This window comes from Gekko japonicus, unplaced genomic scaffold (assembly GCF_001447785.1).
Source record: "Gekko japonicus isolate JY-2015 unplaced genomic scaffold, Gekko_japonicus_V1.1 scaffold337, whole genome shotgun sequence".
In the NCBI taxonomy this organism is placed as follows: domain Eukaryota; kingdom Metazoa; phylum Chordata; class Lepidosauria; order Squamata; family Gekkonidae; genus Gekko; species Gekko japonicus.
In genome coordinates this window covers 1106055-1120343 of record NW_015175365.1, presented here as the reverse complement: position 1 = coordinate 1120343, position 14289 = coordinate 1106055, and the positions used below count along the sequence as shown (strand labels likewise).

The 14289-nt window shown below is 42.7% G+C and overlaps 1 protein-coding gene across 1 annotated transcript in view; it reads left to right on the top strand.

The window, feature by feature from the left end:
* The window catches only part of PRKDC (protein kinase, DNA-activated, catalytic polypeptide), a 141213-nt gene that overhangs the window by 53174 nt on the left and 73750 nt on the right, over positions 1–14289 (top strand). Inside the window, exons 37-47 of the mRNA XM_015425442.1 lie at positions 352–537; positions 2416–2520; positions 4060–4227; positions 4890–5017; positions 5764–5971; positions 6126–6304; positions 8339–8507; positions 8962–9027; positions 10319–10391; positions 11430–11578; positions 12078–12215. Coding sequence (XP_015280928.1) covers positions 352–537; positions 2416–2520; positions 4060–4227; positions 4890–5017; positions 5764–5971; positions 6126–6304; positions 8339–8507; positions 8962–9027; positions 10319–10391; positions 11430–11578; positions 12078–12215 — 1569 coding nt within the window. The remainder of the gene's footprint in view (positions 1–351; positions 538–2415; positions 2521–4059; positions 4228–4889; positions 5018–5763; positions 5972–6125; positions 6305–8338; positions 8508–8961; positions 9028–10318; positions 10392–11429; positions 11579–12077; positions 12216–14289) is intronic.

Sequence of the window (14289 nt, the reverse complement as noted above, 5' to 3'; positions counted from 1 at the left end):
AATGCCGTACGATAATTTAATTTCCCTCACTATAGAGCTGGTCAGAGCCAGGACTGATGAATTATGCTTTTCTGTGACCAATAATCTGGCCAATATTGGGGTATTTTTAATGCACATTAGCAGTTGCCTTTCTGTGAGGAAATTAGGGTTTTTTAATGCTAAATTCCTACACTCCTCAAAATATATTTTCCATCATTCTTTGTAGAATTCATGACATATTTCTGCTGACACTGTGGCAATATGGAGCATTTACAAATAATTTTTTGAATCATTTGACTTGCATACCTTTTGTTGAAGTTACCTTGCATAAAATGCTGTCATTATTTCATGTATCAGTATCTTGTTTTTCAGGTTGGTACTATCTTGAATGGCATGTTAGACCAAAGCTTTAGAGATCGTGCTGTTCACAAGCAACAGGGTGTGAAATTAGTGAATGCTATACTGAAGAACTGGGTACATCTTGACAACTGGAGGACCAGAGATTCAGCTCCTGAGAGCAAAATGGCTGTTTTGACTCTACTGGCTAAAGTTCTCCAAGTAAAGTTACTGTTTTATTTCCAAGGCTGTTAATTGTGCTGGTTCTAGTGAGGGAGCCTACACCCACTCCTTGGAGCGGATGGTGTCCAAACCAACCTCAAAGACACAACATTAAGAAAAATCCAAGATAGAATCCTAATTATCAATTTCAACTTTTTTCCTGAGGTTGAGGTATTTTGATTGGTAATGATGTTTTGAACAGTATGCAAAATATTAACACAGTCCAGCCTGATGGGTCCTGTGGTTGTAGAGGTATTTATATGCAGAAATGTTTCCAAGGACTAGATATAGCCAACATAATTCAGCCCATGGGAATTGCATGCTTCAAGAACCACTTCTGTACCCCTCCCCTGCCCCTCATACAGCTTGCTTTGGCACAGCAGTAATAGCTTTAATCGTCCTCCAGGGAATGTTATGGCCTGGAAGCAGATAATCTAATAACTGGAGTCAAGGGCATTCCAGACATGTAGGTTGCTCATGTTTGGAGTACATTTGGGATTCAAACCTGACCCTGGCTGCTTTTCTGGGCTTGGAAGGACAATTTAGGGGAATTTTGAGGAAACTAGCAGGGATCAGTAACTTTAGCCTTATTGGGATGCACTGGGAACCCTGGTGCACTGGTTCTTGGATCCAAATGGCTGCAGAATGCTAGTCTATGTGGCCCCTTTCTGGTTTCCTCGGATCTCCTGGGATGTAGCCTGATAAGTTTTAGACCCCATAGTAACTACTGCAACATCCCTTTTTAAAATCCCTCCCCCCCCCGACTATTTCCAAATCAGAGAGAGACTCAGGAACAGGGTTGGGATGTGACATGAAAGGTTGTAGTGGGTTGGTGAAATCAGTGGATATAAAATGATATTTCCTGACTGATATGCAAAGCTTTTCTGTAAAGGAAACAGAAGCTTATGCAAACGGGGTAGATTTCTGCTAGAGTTGCCAAGTCCATCTTCCACCCCCAGCGGGGGACTTTGGGGGCATTCCCGGAGGGGGCGGGGGGAATTCCTGGAGGGGGCGGGGCATCCCCGATGTGATGACATCACATTGGGGATGTCCGCCACCCCACCCCGCCCATGTACCAGGTCTCCAGAAACGGCAATTCCCTGCACTTAAAGGAGCCGGCGTTTCCCCTTTAAGAGCAGCCGTGTTTCCCTTTTAAGAGCACAAAGCTGGCATTTCCCTGCAAGCTTGCGGAGATCAGGCTTGGGAAGAAACATGGGTTCCACACACTTAAAGGGAGAGAGATGGGTGGGTGTTGGGGATGGGGCTTCCCCCGCTGGCGACGGGTAGAACCCCCAAAAAACGGGGGACCCCGGCAAACCGGGAGGGGGGGGTTGGCAACCCTAATTTCTGCTGATTTTCATTTATTCATATGAGCTCCCGCTTGACATTCCACATTGTTCCCAAGGGTTCCCTCAACCTTTCAGGGGGCACAGGGGGCTCGATAATGTCCTTTCTGTGAACATTCATTGAAGTTTAGCTTAAGCCTCATGTTAATTTGAAAATGTACCTAGTAATATTATTTTTTTACATGGTTTAGTCTCACTGCGTTACATCCAACCAGCTTTTCCACTGGTGAGAAAGGGAGTGGCAGTCCCTTTTGACCATCTTAAAAGGCTATGCTGAGGATCACAGAGCCAGCACGGATAAAAATCAAATGGAATGGAGCTGTTGTACAGATAGCAGTTGAAAAAGCTGGCTGGATCCAACCCATTGTTCTCACAGATTTCATTTTTGAATTAATAGGAACTTGAGTATTAAAAGCACTCAGCCATGAATGCACAATGATATCAGCTATTTCATCAGATGAATCCAAGCCCTAAAAAAAAAAAGATTAGCAAATATATGATTATTAATCTTGATTTCCCCACTTTTCTTTAGATTGACTCGTCTGTGTCATTTAGTACACAACATGAGGCATTTTCTGATGTTTTTAATACATACACAAGTCTACTTACTGACCAGAATTTAGGTTTAAATCTTAAGGTAAGTTCTGTGTCTCTTTTGTACTGTGTTTTTAGTAGCAGGAGTAGTTCTGAAATGGCTGGTGTTTATAAGGTTGTTCTTAAAATATTGTTTTTGTTTTTTACCGTTTTCAAAGAAAAGGGAACCAATAACATGTTAACAGTGTGATCCTAAGCAAAGTTATACCCTTTGAGGGCTGTAGACTTTAATAGGCATGTAGCTCTTATTAGGATTGAACTGTTAACAATGTAGCCCAGTCCAACCAGACACTTTTAAGTACAAAAAAATCCTGATAACCATTAACATGTTATTATACTGTTTTAACTGTACTTATTGTTAATTATTTAAATCTATTGATGTATTGGTATAAATTGAATAAATCAATCAAATCAATAAATCAATCAACATAAAGCAATTCCAGCTTTTTAAAATGTACTGTAAATGTTAGTAAAGGAGCTGCGGTGCCTCAAGTGGTTAAGTCGCTGAACTGCAGGCTGTGGAAGGTCCAGTAGTTCAGCAGTTCGAGACCTGGTGCCGCATGATGGAGTGAGCCCCCATCTCTAGTTCCAGCTCCTGCCAACCTAGCAGTTCGAAAGCAAGAAATTGCAAGTAGATAAATAGGGACCACTTCGGTGGGAAGGTAACAGTGTTCCGTGCGCCTTGGTGTTTAGTCATGCCGACCACATGACCACGGAAACGTCTTCGGACAGCGCTGGCTCTTCGGCCTTGAAACGGAGATGAGCACCGCAACTCTAGAGTCGGATTTGACTGGCTTTTGAGCAAGGGAACCTTTACCTTTACTTTTAAATGTTAGTAAAGAATAAAACCATGCCATTACGTTGGTAATTGAGACCTTTGAATGTGGCATAGCAATGTATTCTGAGTAGCAGTTAATGTATTTTACTTAGGATATTCATTTCTCAACAAATCTGATAGAACAAATGCTGTGTTAACTCTTCACTTCTTGCCCGGACCAGGTTTGAACTTGTTAATTATAGAGCCTAAAGACTGGAAGGAATTTACATAATTTAATTAACCTATCTCCATAGTGGCTTGCACAGGCATTGTAGTCCCAATTCCTGGAGTGAGGGAGGAGACCTAGGGCATTGTGTTCTTCCTCCTTTTCCCATGCAAATTGTCGTCCCCCCCAAAAAAACCCCAAGTTTTTACAGCTTACATTAGCACTGATACCCTCAAGGGTTTGCAGCTAGGTAGGATTTGGAACTCACATTTGAAGCTGGTTTCAAATCCAATAGTAAAACTTACTACTTAGAATTCACTATAATTATCCTTGGCAGATTTTTTTCTCTACATGTTCCTTGAAAGAATAATGATTTTTGAGGTCAGTGCGCATATTTATTTATTTATTTAAATTTTTACCCTGCCCTCCCAGCCAAAGCTGGCTCAGGGTGGCTCACATAAAAGCAGATGATTACAATAAAACATAGTTATAGTTAAAACAAATATAAAATCATAATAAAGTGCTAGTAGTTCTTAATAATCATATAGCCGTATCAGCCAGTATAGATGTGGTCTCATTTTAACCTGCATTTATTTCAGAGCCAAGCAGTCATTATTCTTCCATTCTTTACTAATCTTGTTGGAGAAAGACTTGTGGACCTTAAGAATGTACTTGACCAATTTGTAGCATTTAATTTCCCCTTGAGATCTAATGAGTTTCCTAAAGGAACCTTAAGGTACAACAACTTTGTGGACTGCACTAAAAAAGTAAGTTAAAAATATGTGTAATTTACTGTTTTAGTTACTTACTTTTAAATCCTCATTTGTCTGGGCCCTGTAGAAATTTGTAACATGCTCTCAATGCCATTCCATACACACAGTCTCATGAGTCATGAAAGAAAAATGTATGCTTTACTTCTTTAAGCTAGAGAGCAATCACAAGCAGGCCTACTGGGAATTCTGCTTGGATCTATTAAAATGGGCTTGCTCCCAGAAAAGTGTACTTAGTCTTGCACTGATACTATGGTATTAAAAACCCATATAATCGAGTAAGATATACTATACAGCCTAGTAAGGGATAAAGATCCCCATCCATTTGCTTGGACCTGGCCCTGAGCACAGTGGTGCAATTTTAAAGAAAAGAATAAATGTAAAATGAGTTAAATGCACAAATGAAACATCTGTATGTTTTGGATTCCTTACAATGAAATACTTTCTTTTTTCTGTATTCATATCAGATCTTGTTTTATGATAGGCAGACAGATGGAAGGTTTTTGGATATCATATGTTAACTTATATAGATTTCATGTGCAACTCTTAAGTACTTCTATCCTGTAAAGTGTTCTTTGTTGTGAAAATGTATTTTAAAATACATAGTGTGTAGTATATATTACCGTATTCTGTAACCATATAGTCTTTTCCCCTCATAGTTTCTAGATGCACTGGAACTATCCCAGAGTCCTATGTTGTTGCAGTTGATGACAGAAATCCTTTGCAGGGACCATAGACACATAATGGAGGAACAATTTGAAATCAGCTTCATAAGAATAGCCAGAAGGTAATCCTCATCAGTAGTTGTGAAACAGAATTCCTCTGCAGTTCTTTCAACTAATCAGACATGTCAGGAAGGAATTAGGGATAAGAAGTTAAATACTCAAATCAGAGAGCCTCAGTCATTGAGATCATAATCCGTGTTCCCTCTAAGCTGAGTTAGTGTAAGCTAGCTCACACTTTTTTAGCCTCCAGCTCACACATTTTTGTCTTAGCTCAGGAAGGATGGCTCCAGAGCAAACTAATTTATGCAGCAGCCAAATCGCTTACTCTCAGCTTTAATGCCAGTAGCTCATGAAGTAGAATCTTTGCTCACAAGATTCCACAGCTTGGAGCATTGATCATAATGTATATGTTGAATTTTTCCATTCTTCCATTCAGTTCTCATAAAAAAAGCAGGATGACCCTTATTCAGCTATGGAGGAAATGTCCATTGTGATTTGAGGAAATGGTTCCATCCCAGATTCCTCTGCTTTTTCATATTGGGGGCTTTGATCCATAGTAGGAGTTGTTAATGCTATCTCAGTCTTTTAGCTATTGGGTTTGCCCTGTAGGCTTTAGTTAATATAAAAAAAATATTATCCTTACAGGACATGCAGGGTCAAACAGTTTGCTTGAGTTTTTCCTTGAATCTCACAGATCCAGATTTTGCTTATTTCACTACATAGTGCCATGTCTTTGGAAGAGATTTGGAAATGTGAGTGGTTGTGGTTGATGGTCATGCTTTTACTATAAAGTTCTCTTTGTGTTTAGGGGTAGCTGTTACAAACAAGTGGTGTTGCTCGACACTGTTCACAAAATGTTTCAGAGTGAAACTCTTCTTTCAAGTGCAACCCGTCAAGCTTATGTTGATCGCTCGCTTCTCACTCTATTGCTACATTGCAGCACAGATGCTCTGGATGATTTTTTTTGTAAGATTATTGTGGAGGCCATGGACTCACTGACATCAAGATTTACCAAGGTATAAGGACAACTATGTCTTTTAAAACTAATATTGTTTAATAGCAGTTAGGTTTATATTTTAATTGAAGAAGGGCGGTGTTGAAGTATAGAAATTTGAAGCTAATTAAACATTCTGACTGGTCACTTGAGAACTTTTTTTTTTTATTTTCCAGTCAAATGAAACTATGTTTGATACACAGCTCACCAAGAAAATGAGCTACTACAAGATTTTGGAAGTGATGTATTCACGTCTTTCAAAAGAGGATGTGTATTCTAAAGATTCTAGAATTAACCAAGCCTTTCTGCGTTCCACCTGTGTAGAAGGAAATGAACTTACAAAGACATTGATCAAGTAAGGTTTTCTTGTGTGTCCTTTTTAAACCGTTATGTTAGTGGCTAATTTGATTTTTGAGGTCAGTAAAATAATACTTTTTAAAAGATCAGCTAGTTTATGAACTTTTGAATTAAGACAGTTCCCCTCCTTGGGCTGGATGTTTGAGAGAGTATTTTAAAGGAGAAGAAAGGAATAGAAATTAAAACAACCCTTCAGTAATACCAAACCAATAAAATACAGGGAATAGATCCTTTAGGGTAAAATGACCTCTGGTCCTTGTTTTTAACATGGATAATGAGGGATTTACTCAGCTGGCCCAGATCTTAAGTTGTTAGACCCTAATGAGTTCAGTTCTCCCTGTTAATTCCTGTTGGTGAATAGGGTTCACTCTCTGCTGCTACCAGTGGCCATTAATAGAATTGCAGTCTGACAGCCTGTAGTTTCCCCCAGAAAGGCCTCCAAGGAAAACTTAAGAACATAAGAGAAGCCAATGTTGGATCAGGCCAATGGCCCATCTAGCCCAACCCTCTGTCACAAAATGGCCAAAAATACTAGGTGCCATCAAGAGGCCCAGCAGTGGGGCCAGGACACTAGAAGCCCTCCCACTACTACCAGCCTGCCTCTAAAACCACCCCCACTGTAAATTCCCCACAAAAGGAAGAGAATAGACTAGGTAGACTCTAGAGCTCCTAGATTTGCTCTGTGGTACGGGAGGAGGATCTGGGAGACCTAAGTTAGAAACCCCACCCTGCCATGGAAGCTTGCTGGGTGACCTTCAGCCAGTCACATACTCTCAGCCCAGCCTGCTTCACAGGGTGGTTGTTGTGAGGATAAAATAGAGGAGGCGAGATTGTTGGAAGCTACTCTGGGTCCCCATTGGGGAGAAAGGTTGGGGTATAAATGAAGTAAATAAGTAAACGGACTCTCATGGTATTTTACAAGTGGTGAACACATAAAGTACAAAAATAAGACAGAACATCTGTAAAAATACAGTATTTAAAGCCCTAGGTATAACATGCAAACTCTCTCAAAGTCCTTCCTGAATAAATACATCTTAAGATGATGTTGTCTGGTCCTCCGTGATAGTATCAGTTGCACATACTGAATGCTGGAGCTCCAGAGTTCAGGGGTAGCAGCTGAGGTAGCTGTCAAACTCGGTGGCTCATTTGCCTTGACTTACAGTTGTTAAGGGCCCCTGAGTGGTTGCTGGGAATTCCTGTGGTGGTGTGTGTGTGTGAGTGTGAGAATGGCTTTGTTGCAGTGGCTGTGTAACTCTTTCTAAGTTGCCTCCCTTCTCAGGGATGACCTTGGTTGCTGTCTGTGCTTCCACTGCAGAAATAGATAATGTAACGGTAGACGTACAGGTGGGGGGCTGGAGTGCGCGAAATTTAGGCGGGCTGAATGTTGGTTATGGTTGGACTTGGACGGGGGGGGGGGGGGGGGGGCCTGTTTGAACTATGTATAACTTTGGGCCTTGGCGCCAGAACTTTAGTTCTGACACAAAAGTCTTGGCTCGAAACATCTTTATTCCTCAATAAACAAACCACCGCCAGAGAGTGTTGTTGAGAGTAACTTTGTGCAGGAGTCTGACAATAGCCCTCATGCACATGAACATGAGTTTCTGCAATAAGCCTGCCCCCCTGAACTGAGACCCAAGCAGGTTCATACAGGTGAGAATGATCCTTAAAGACTAAAGCTGTTTAGGACTTTTGAAGTAAAAAACAGCAGTCTGAAATTGTGCCCAGAAACAAACTGGGAATCCATGCAGTTGGTGTTACACTGGTTTTGTATGCTCATTGTGGAGGTTCTATCTCTTTTATGATTGATATTTCAGCTAGTGAGACCACTGCAAGTACTAGATCCTTGTTGTTTTCACTGGTGGATATGGTTAATTTCTGCAATAAAATATGCCAGTTAAGAGGTGAGAAAAAGTTGACATTTGAATGGCATGTTACAAATGTCAACAGAATAGTGAATTACAAGCTTTGCTGAAATATACTGATCTACGTACAGCTTCTGGCTATCTGCTTTTCTCATTTGTTTTGTTTCAAGGTCATGCTATGATGCCTTTACAGAAAACATGACGGGTGAAACTCAGCTGCTGGAAAAGAGGAGACAGTACCATTGTGCTGCATATAATTGTGCCATTGCTGTTATTAGCTGTGTGTTCAATGAAAGCAAATTCTACCAAGGCTTTCTTTTCACAGAAAAACCAGATAAGGTATGGATCACAGCAGCATTCCTACAATCCTTTCTTGTGCAGTGGCCAGCCAGTTACTGTGAGGGGCCATCAGCAGGGCACAGAGGCCAAAGTTGTCCCCGATACTGTCTCCCAGCACTGGTATTCAAAGGACTTCTGCCTCTGAACATGGGAGGTTCCCTTTAGTCACTGTGGCTAGTAGCCACTGATAGACCCGTCTTTCATGAATTTGTTAAATCCCCTGAGGATTAAGGGTCCTCAGTGGCTTCTTGTTTTGAGCAGTAGTGATAACAGACTGGTGGGAGGATTGCTTGGGAGTGTCATGTGTGACTTTGCCTCTGCTGGAATGCCTGCCTGCCAGGCTGAGAACTGAAGATTCAGATGGTAGTAACAGCCACCAGTATTTTCAAAGGATTTTGTTGATGTGTTGTATACTAATTGAGTTTAAATTTTCATGTGTTATTTTGCTCTGCAGAATCTATTAATTTTTGAAAACTTGTTGGATTTGCAACATCGTTATTCATTTCCAATAGAAGTTGAGGTATGAGGAAGTTACTGGCTTTTGTGTATCATCGATAATTGCAGTATTTTTTATCCTTTTTATTAGTAAGTAGAATGTAACAGCAATTTAAAATTTTCTTTCAGTTTTTAGAAGGATTAACTCCTCTCTTCAGAGGCAGTCATTCTGTCCTAAGAGGTGCCAGATTATGATAAATGCTATGGGTTTAGACTGGGGTAACTGCAAGGAATTGCACTATGATGACAGGAACTGAGGCAGGCCTGATTAAACTAGTTCCCATATAGCCTGCATGAATTCCATCCTTTAGCCTGATTCATTCCTTCCGATTCTTCAGGGGATGCTCTGTCAGTGGTTCTTCTGCATGCCACCGCTTGGTCCCCACCCTGTAGTCAGGGCCCTCAGTACGAAGTTCATACTGATTCTCATGTCCACAATAGTTGTGTTTCTCTACCGTAATCAATCTAGTGACAAGGAAACTGTGACTGTACTGGTTTAGCTAGCTCTCTGTTTACAGGGCAACACTGAGCATTGTGGCTGTGCTCGGCTAGCTATGACTGACTGTTTAGTGGTGCCTGCCAATTCCCCCCTGCCAATCCCCCCCCCATGGGCACCAGCGGTGAGGACTGAGTGCATCCCAGCCGGCAGGCCCACCGATCCCCCCCCCGCCAATTTTCCCTCACCCCACGGGCATTGGCAGCGAGGCCTGAGTGCCTCCCAGCCGCCAGGCCCAACGATCTCACCCCCCCCCGACGATTCCCCCCGGCACCGGCGGCGAGGCCTGAGCACCTCCCAGCTGCTGGCCGCCGCAGAGTTCCCAGAAAGTTCTCTGTGCATGCGCAGGGAACGCTCTTACTTTTGGGGGGTTTAAATATCCCCTGTACATTTTTTAAAACTTTTTAGATTTTTCTGTACACCTGGGGACTGCCCCAAGTGTGCAGGAAAATCTCCCTGCCCCCCAAGTGCCCCCGATGTGCAGATTTAGATATCTGCACGAAGGGGGAAACTTGGCTGTTAGATATATAGATTCTGTACCTTCACAGCAGTTGGACTGTCAGCTGCATTCTTTCCTGACCAACTAAATATTTAATTGTACCAGGTTAATGAATCACTATCAAAGCCCTCACTGGTAACATTCGCTGTCTTTCCACCTAGGGATGTGCATGGCTAGTAGACACCCCCCATGTCAATGACTATCTGTATTTGATACTTTCTGTGGAAATTTAGCTTTGGCAGCACCTAAATAATCTTTTAATTGTACACCTATTAGTCTGAAAGCAGATTGAATCTTCTTTTAAAATTTTGCATATTCTAGGTTCCTCTGGAAAGGAAGAAACGATATATTGCCATTAGGAAAGATGCCAGGGAAGCAATGAGTGTGGATTCAGGTACTGTTATTTGCTGTTATTAGAAAAACTGTATTGCTGAGGATTTATTTATTTAAAGTCATCAGTGTACATGGTGCTTTGCAGGGTAACATCAGACATCCTCAAAGAGACCCCATTTTATTTTCTGAATTTTGACCATTGGGAAGGCAACAAAGTGCAGGGAAGCAAAACATAGCTAAACTGCTTACTTGTCCCTGAAAGTACTAAGGAAAGTGAGGTTTGGGGAGAAATGTAAAGGAAGGGAATAAGCACTATAAATTCTGGGAGGAAGTTCTAAATTTAGGAGATTAAAATGTTAATTTAATTTAAATTGAAATGATAAATATACAACATTTTCACCAAAAACAAATCCTTTAGTTATGAGAGTGTTCGTAAAAGCACATTTGTATTCTGCATTTCTAATACTTTAATGCACCCTTGGAGCTGTGGTGGCTAAAGTGGTTAAGACGCTGAACTGCAGGCTGTGGAAGGGCGGTAGTTCAGCAGTTCGAGACCCGAGTGTGCCGCATGACGGAGTGAGCTCCCATCCCTAGTTCCAGCTCCTGCCAACCTAGCAGTTCGCAAGCAAGAAATTGCAAGTAGATAAATAGGTACCACTTCAGTGCGAAGGTAACAGCATTTCGTGCACCTTGGTGTTTAGTCATGCCGGCCACATGACCACGGAAACGTCTTTGGACAGCGCTGGCTCTTCGGCTTTGAAACAGAGATGAGCACCGCAACCCTAGAGTCGGATTCGACTGGCTTTCGAGCAAGGGAACCTTTACCTTAATGCACCCTTAGCATGATCCAAATGCTTAAGTCTTATTGAAATTAATAGAATAAGTTAACCAGGGCTAATACGTTCGATTGGATATTTCTAAGTTGTCCATTTTCATACAGAATAAGCAACGTGAAGTAAAGTAACTAAGTGTGAATGCATTCATATCATTCAGTGAGGGGAGAGGCTGATGTATTGCGTGTACATGTAGCATTTCTAGGGGATTGGCTTTTCGGTGTCCTAAGTGGTCTCTTAGTTTAACGAAACTGTTTCTTTTGTAGCTGAGCCACACTATTTAGCTTCTGCGTCATATATGGCAGACAGTAGCCTGAGCGAGGAAATGAGCCAATTTGACTTCTCAACTGGAGTGCAGAGTTTTTCATATAACTCTCAAGACCCTACTGCTTCTGCTTCTCACTTCAGGAGAAAGGTGACTTTCTTTGGGGAAATATAAGTGTGTATATTAATTTCTAGCTTATCTTTTATGGGGTTCATATCTGGAAAAGCTGTCACTTTCTCAGTTGTATTTTTTACACCAGATATAGCATTAAAACTTGTCGCAATGACGAGTTTCTAGACAGCTTGGTTGTATTGGACTGGATCTGGCACTTAACCAGGAGGAAGAAGACTGTGAATTTTTACTGCATTTCCTTGCCCCCCACAATCCCTCCTGTCCTGACCCCTGCAAAGTTAATTTCCTGGGGTTTGCAGGCTCTGTGTGGACAAATACCATGGCTTGGAGACATGCAGCGAGGAGGGGGAAAGGGATGGAATTGCCCCCTTTGCCATCCTCACCACAGCCCTATCCCTGCAGGAAAGGACTGCTGGTGTAAAGAAACACACATAGTACATCATTTCAGTTTAATTTTGTTTACAAAGATCAGTATGGCATTGTCAAAACTAATTGGGTTTGATTTTGTTTTCAAAAGGAGCCCACAGAATCTATGGGTCTGGGTGACATTATGGAATTAGAAATGGATGAGCTCAACCAGCATGAGTGCATGGCCTCTATGACAACCCTGATCAAGCACATGCACAGAAATAATATCACACCCACAGTAGAAAAGGTCAGTATCCGTTTGTAGCTTCATATGTAGTAAACACTGTACCTGTTCCTTGGTCTTCTAGTAGGACTGCCAACAAAGGGGACCTACAACAAACTGTTGCATGGAGGGAAATAATGATGCTCCTTCCCTGAAGCAGAAGGGCAAGAGAATCTTTTCCATCAGTGGAGGAACTTATCCTTTAATCTTGAGTTGTGCCTCCTCCATGCTTCGTGGGCAGGGCTTATGCAAGTGAATTTGGCACGGCTTCCTCATCGTTTGGAGTTGGACACACGCACGCGCGCACACACACACACACACACCGGTTCATGTCTTGCCTGCTATACAAGGTTCCTCTGTTCACTTGCTTAAAAGGGAGAAAAGAGAGCAAGAAAATAAAACAAAAAAATGCCGAAACACAAAGTCAGCCACCATCTCCTCTGCCTCCTACCGAATTGCAACAGTGACAGGGACAAAAAGAAATACTTTCACTCTCATCAAGAGTGCCTGGCCTTGCCGGGAGCCGGGCTGTGGCTAGGACCCAACATTACCGCTCATCCTGTTTCGAAGCAGTCTCGTGCCTCTGCAGCATCAGCCAGCTCCTCAGCAGTTGCTCCTCTCTTCATTTGGGACAGAGAGCACACAGCCGGCCCTCTCCTGATCCAGGGCTTTGGCAAGGCTGAATGGCGAAGCCCACCCCATCACCATTCAGCAGCTGTCTTCTCTCCTTCACGTTTCATAGGCACCAGCAACTGTCGGCACCTCCTGGGCATTTCTCCCGTCCTGCCACCATGGAAATGGATCAAGGAGGCAATGAGAGGGGGCAGTGGCTCAACATTAAGTGGCTACATTAAGTCGTCCTCTGACTCCATGGCTTCTGAAAGGGATGAGGGGGAGATTGGTCAGGAGACGATACCACAGCTTCATGCCCAGCTTCCCCCCAGACTGTTTCATCAGGAGGACTTTGTGTATCTTTTGGGAAAGGACACTTCGGGCTTGAGATTTTCTATACAGACCCCCTTCCATTACCCCCTCAGGTCACCATTGATTGAGGCTACTCCAGATTTTTTCACCAACTTACATCTCCTTCCACTGTGCCCTTTCTTGTCCACTTCATTGCGGCCCTCCATAGTGATTAGGCCGCCCTGGGAAAGGGGAGAATCCTGTCATCCATTGCAAAACAGATGTACTCATTGCCCTCCACCACCATGAAGGTTCTCAAGGTAGACACCACAATCGCTGCCTCATTTCTGTTGTTGTTCTTCCCAGGAATGGAGACAGCACTCTCAAAAAATCCCAGGCCCATGAAACCTCAGCCTTGACTTCAGAGCTAGCTCTGTTTCTTTTGTCTTCTCCGTGACCTCTCCCTTCCAGACAGAGGAATTTTTACAGGACCCAGCCTCTGACCCAGTCAGAATTGATTAAAGATCAAAAGGGCTTCTGAATTCTCAAGAGATGCCAGCCTGGGTGCTAGAAGATGCCAGTTCTCTGGGTGTACTCTAGCTTCTAACATTATTTGTCTCATTCTGTGGCTGAAGTGCTGGAAAATAGATCGCCTTTGGAATGTCCTTCCCCCTTGAGGCTCACTGGGTGCCTGCTTTACTTTCTTTTAGGTGCTGGGCTAAAATAGATCTTTTTACTCAGGTTTTTAGTTAGAAGTTTTTTCTTATCAGCTTTTTAGTGGTCTGCTTCTGGTTTATTCTGGCTATTAAAGTCCAAAGGCTTGTTTTTTAATATTGTGGTTTTTAATTGTAAATGGCCTCAAGCAGGACTCTGAAGAGGTGGCATAGAAATATTCTAAATAAATGAAAAAAATTGCATAAGCCCTGCCTGTGGCGCAAGGAGAAGCCGTAACCCAGTACTAAATATCACTTATACTAATAGCCAAGTCGCCCCGTGAGTGCGGATCGCTAAATCCGCGCTCAGGAGCGACCTGGGGGGCAGGGAGATTTTTGTGCACTCTTGGGGCAGTCCCCAGGGGTGCACAAAAATCCTAAAACTTGAAAAACCTTTCGGGGGGATGTTTAAATCCCCCCGAAAGTGCAAGAGCGTTCCGTGCGCATGCGCACGGAACGCTCTACGAACGCCGCCGCCGCTT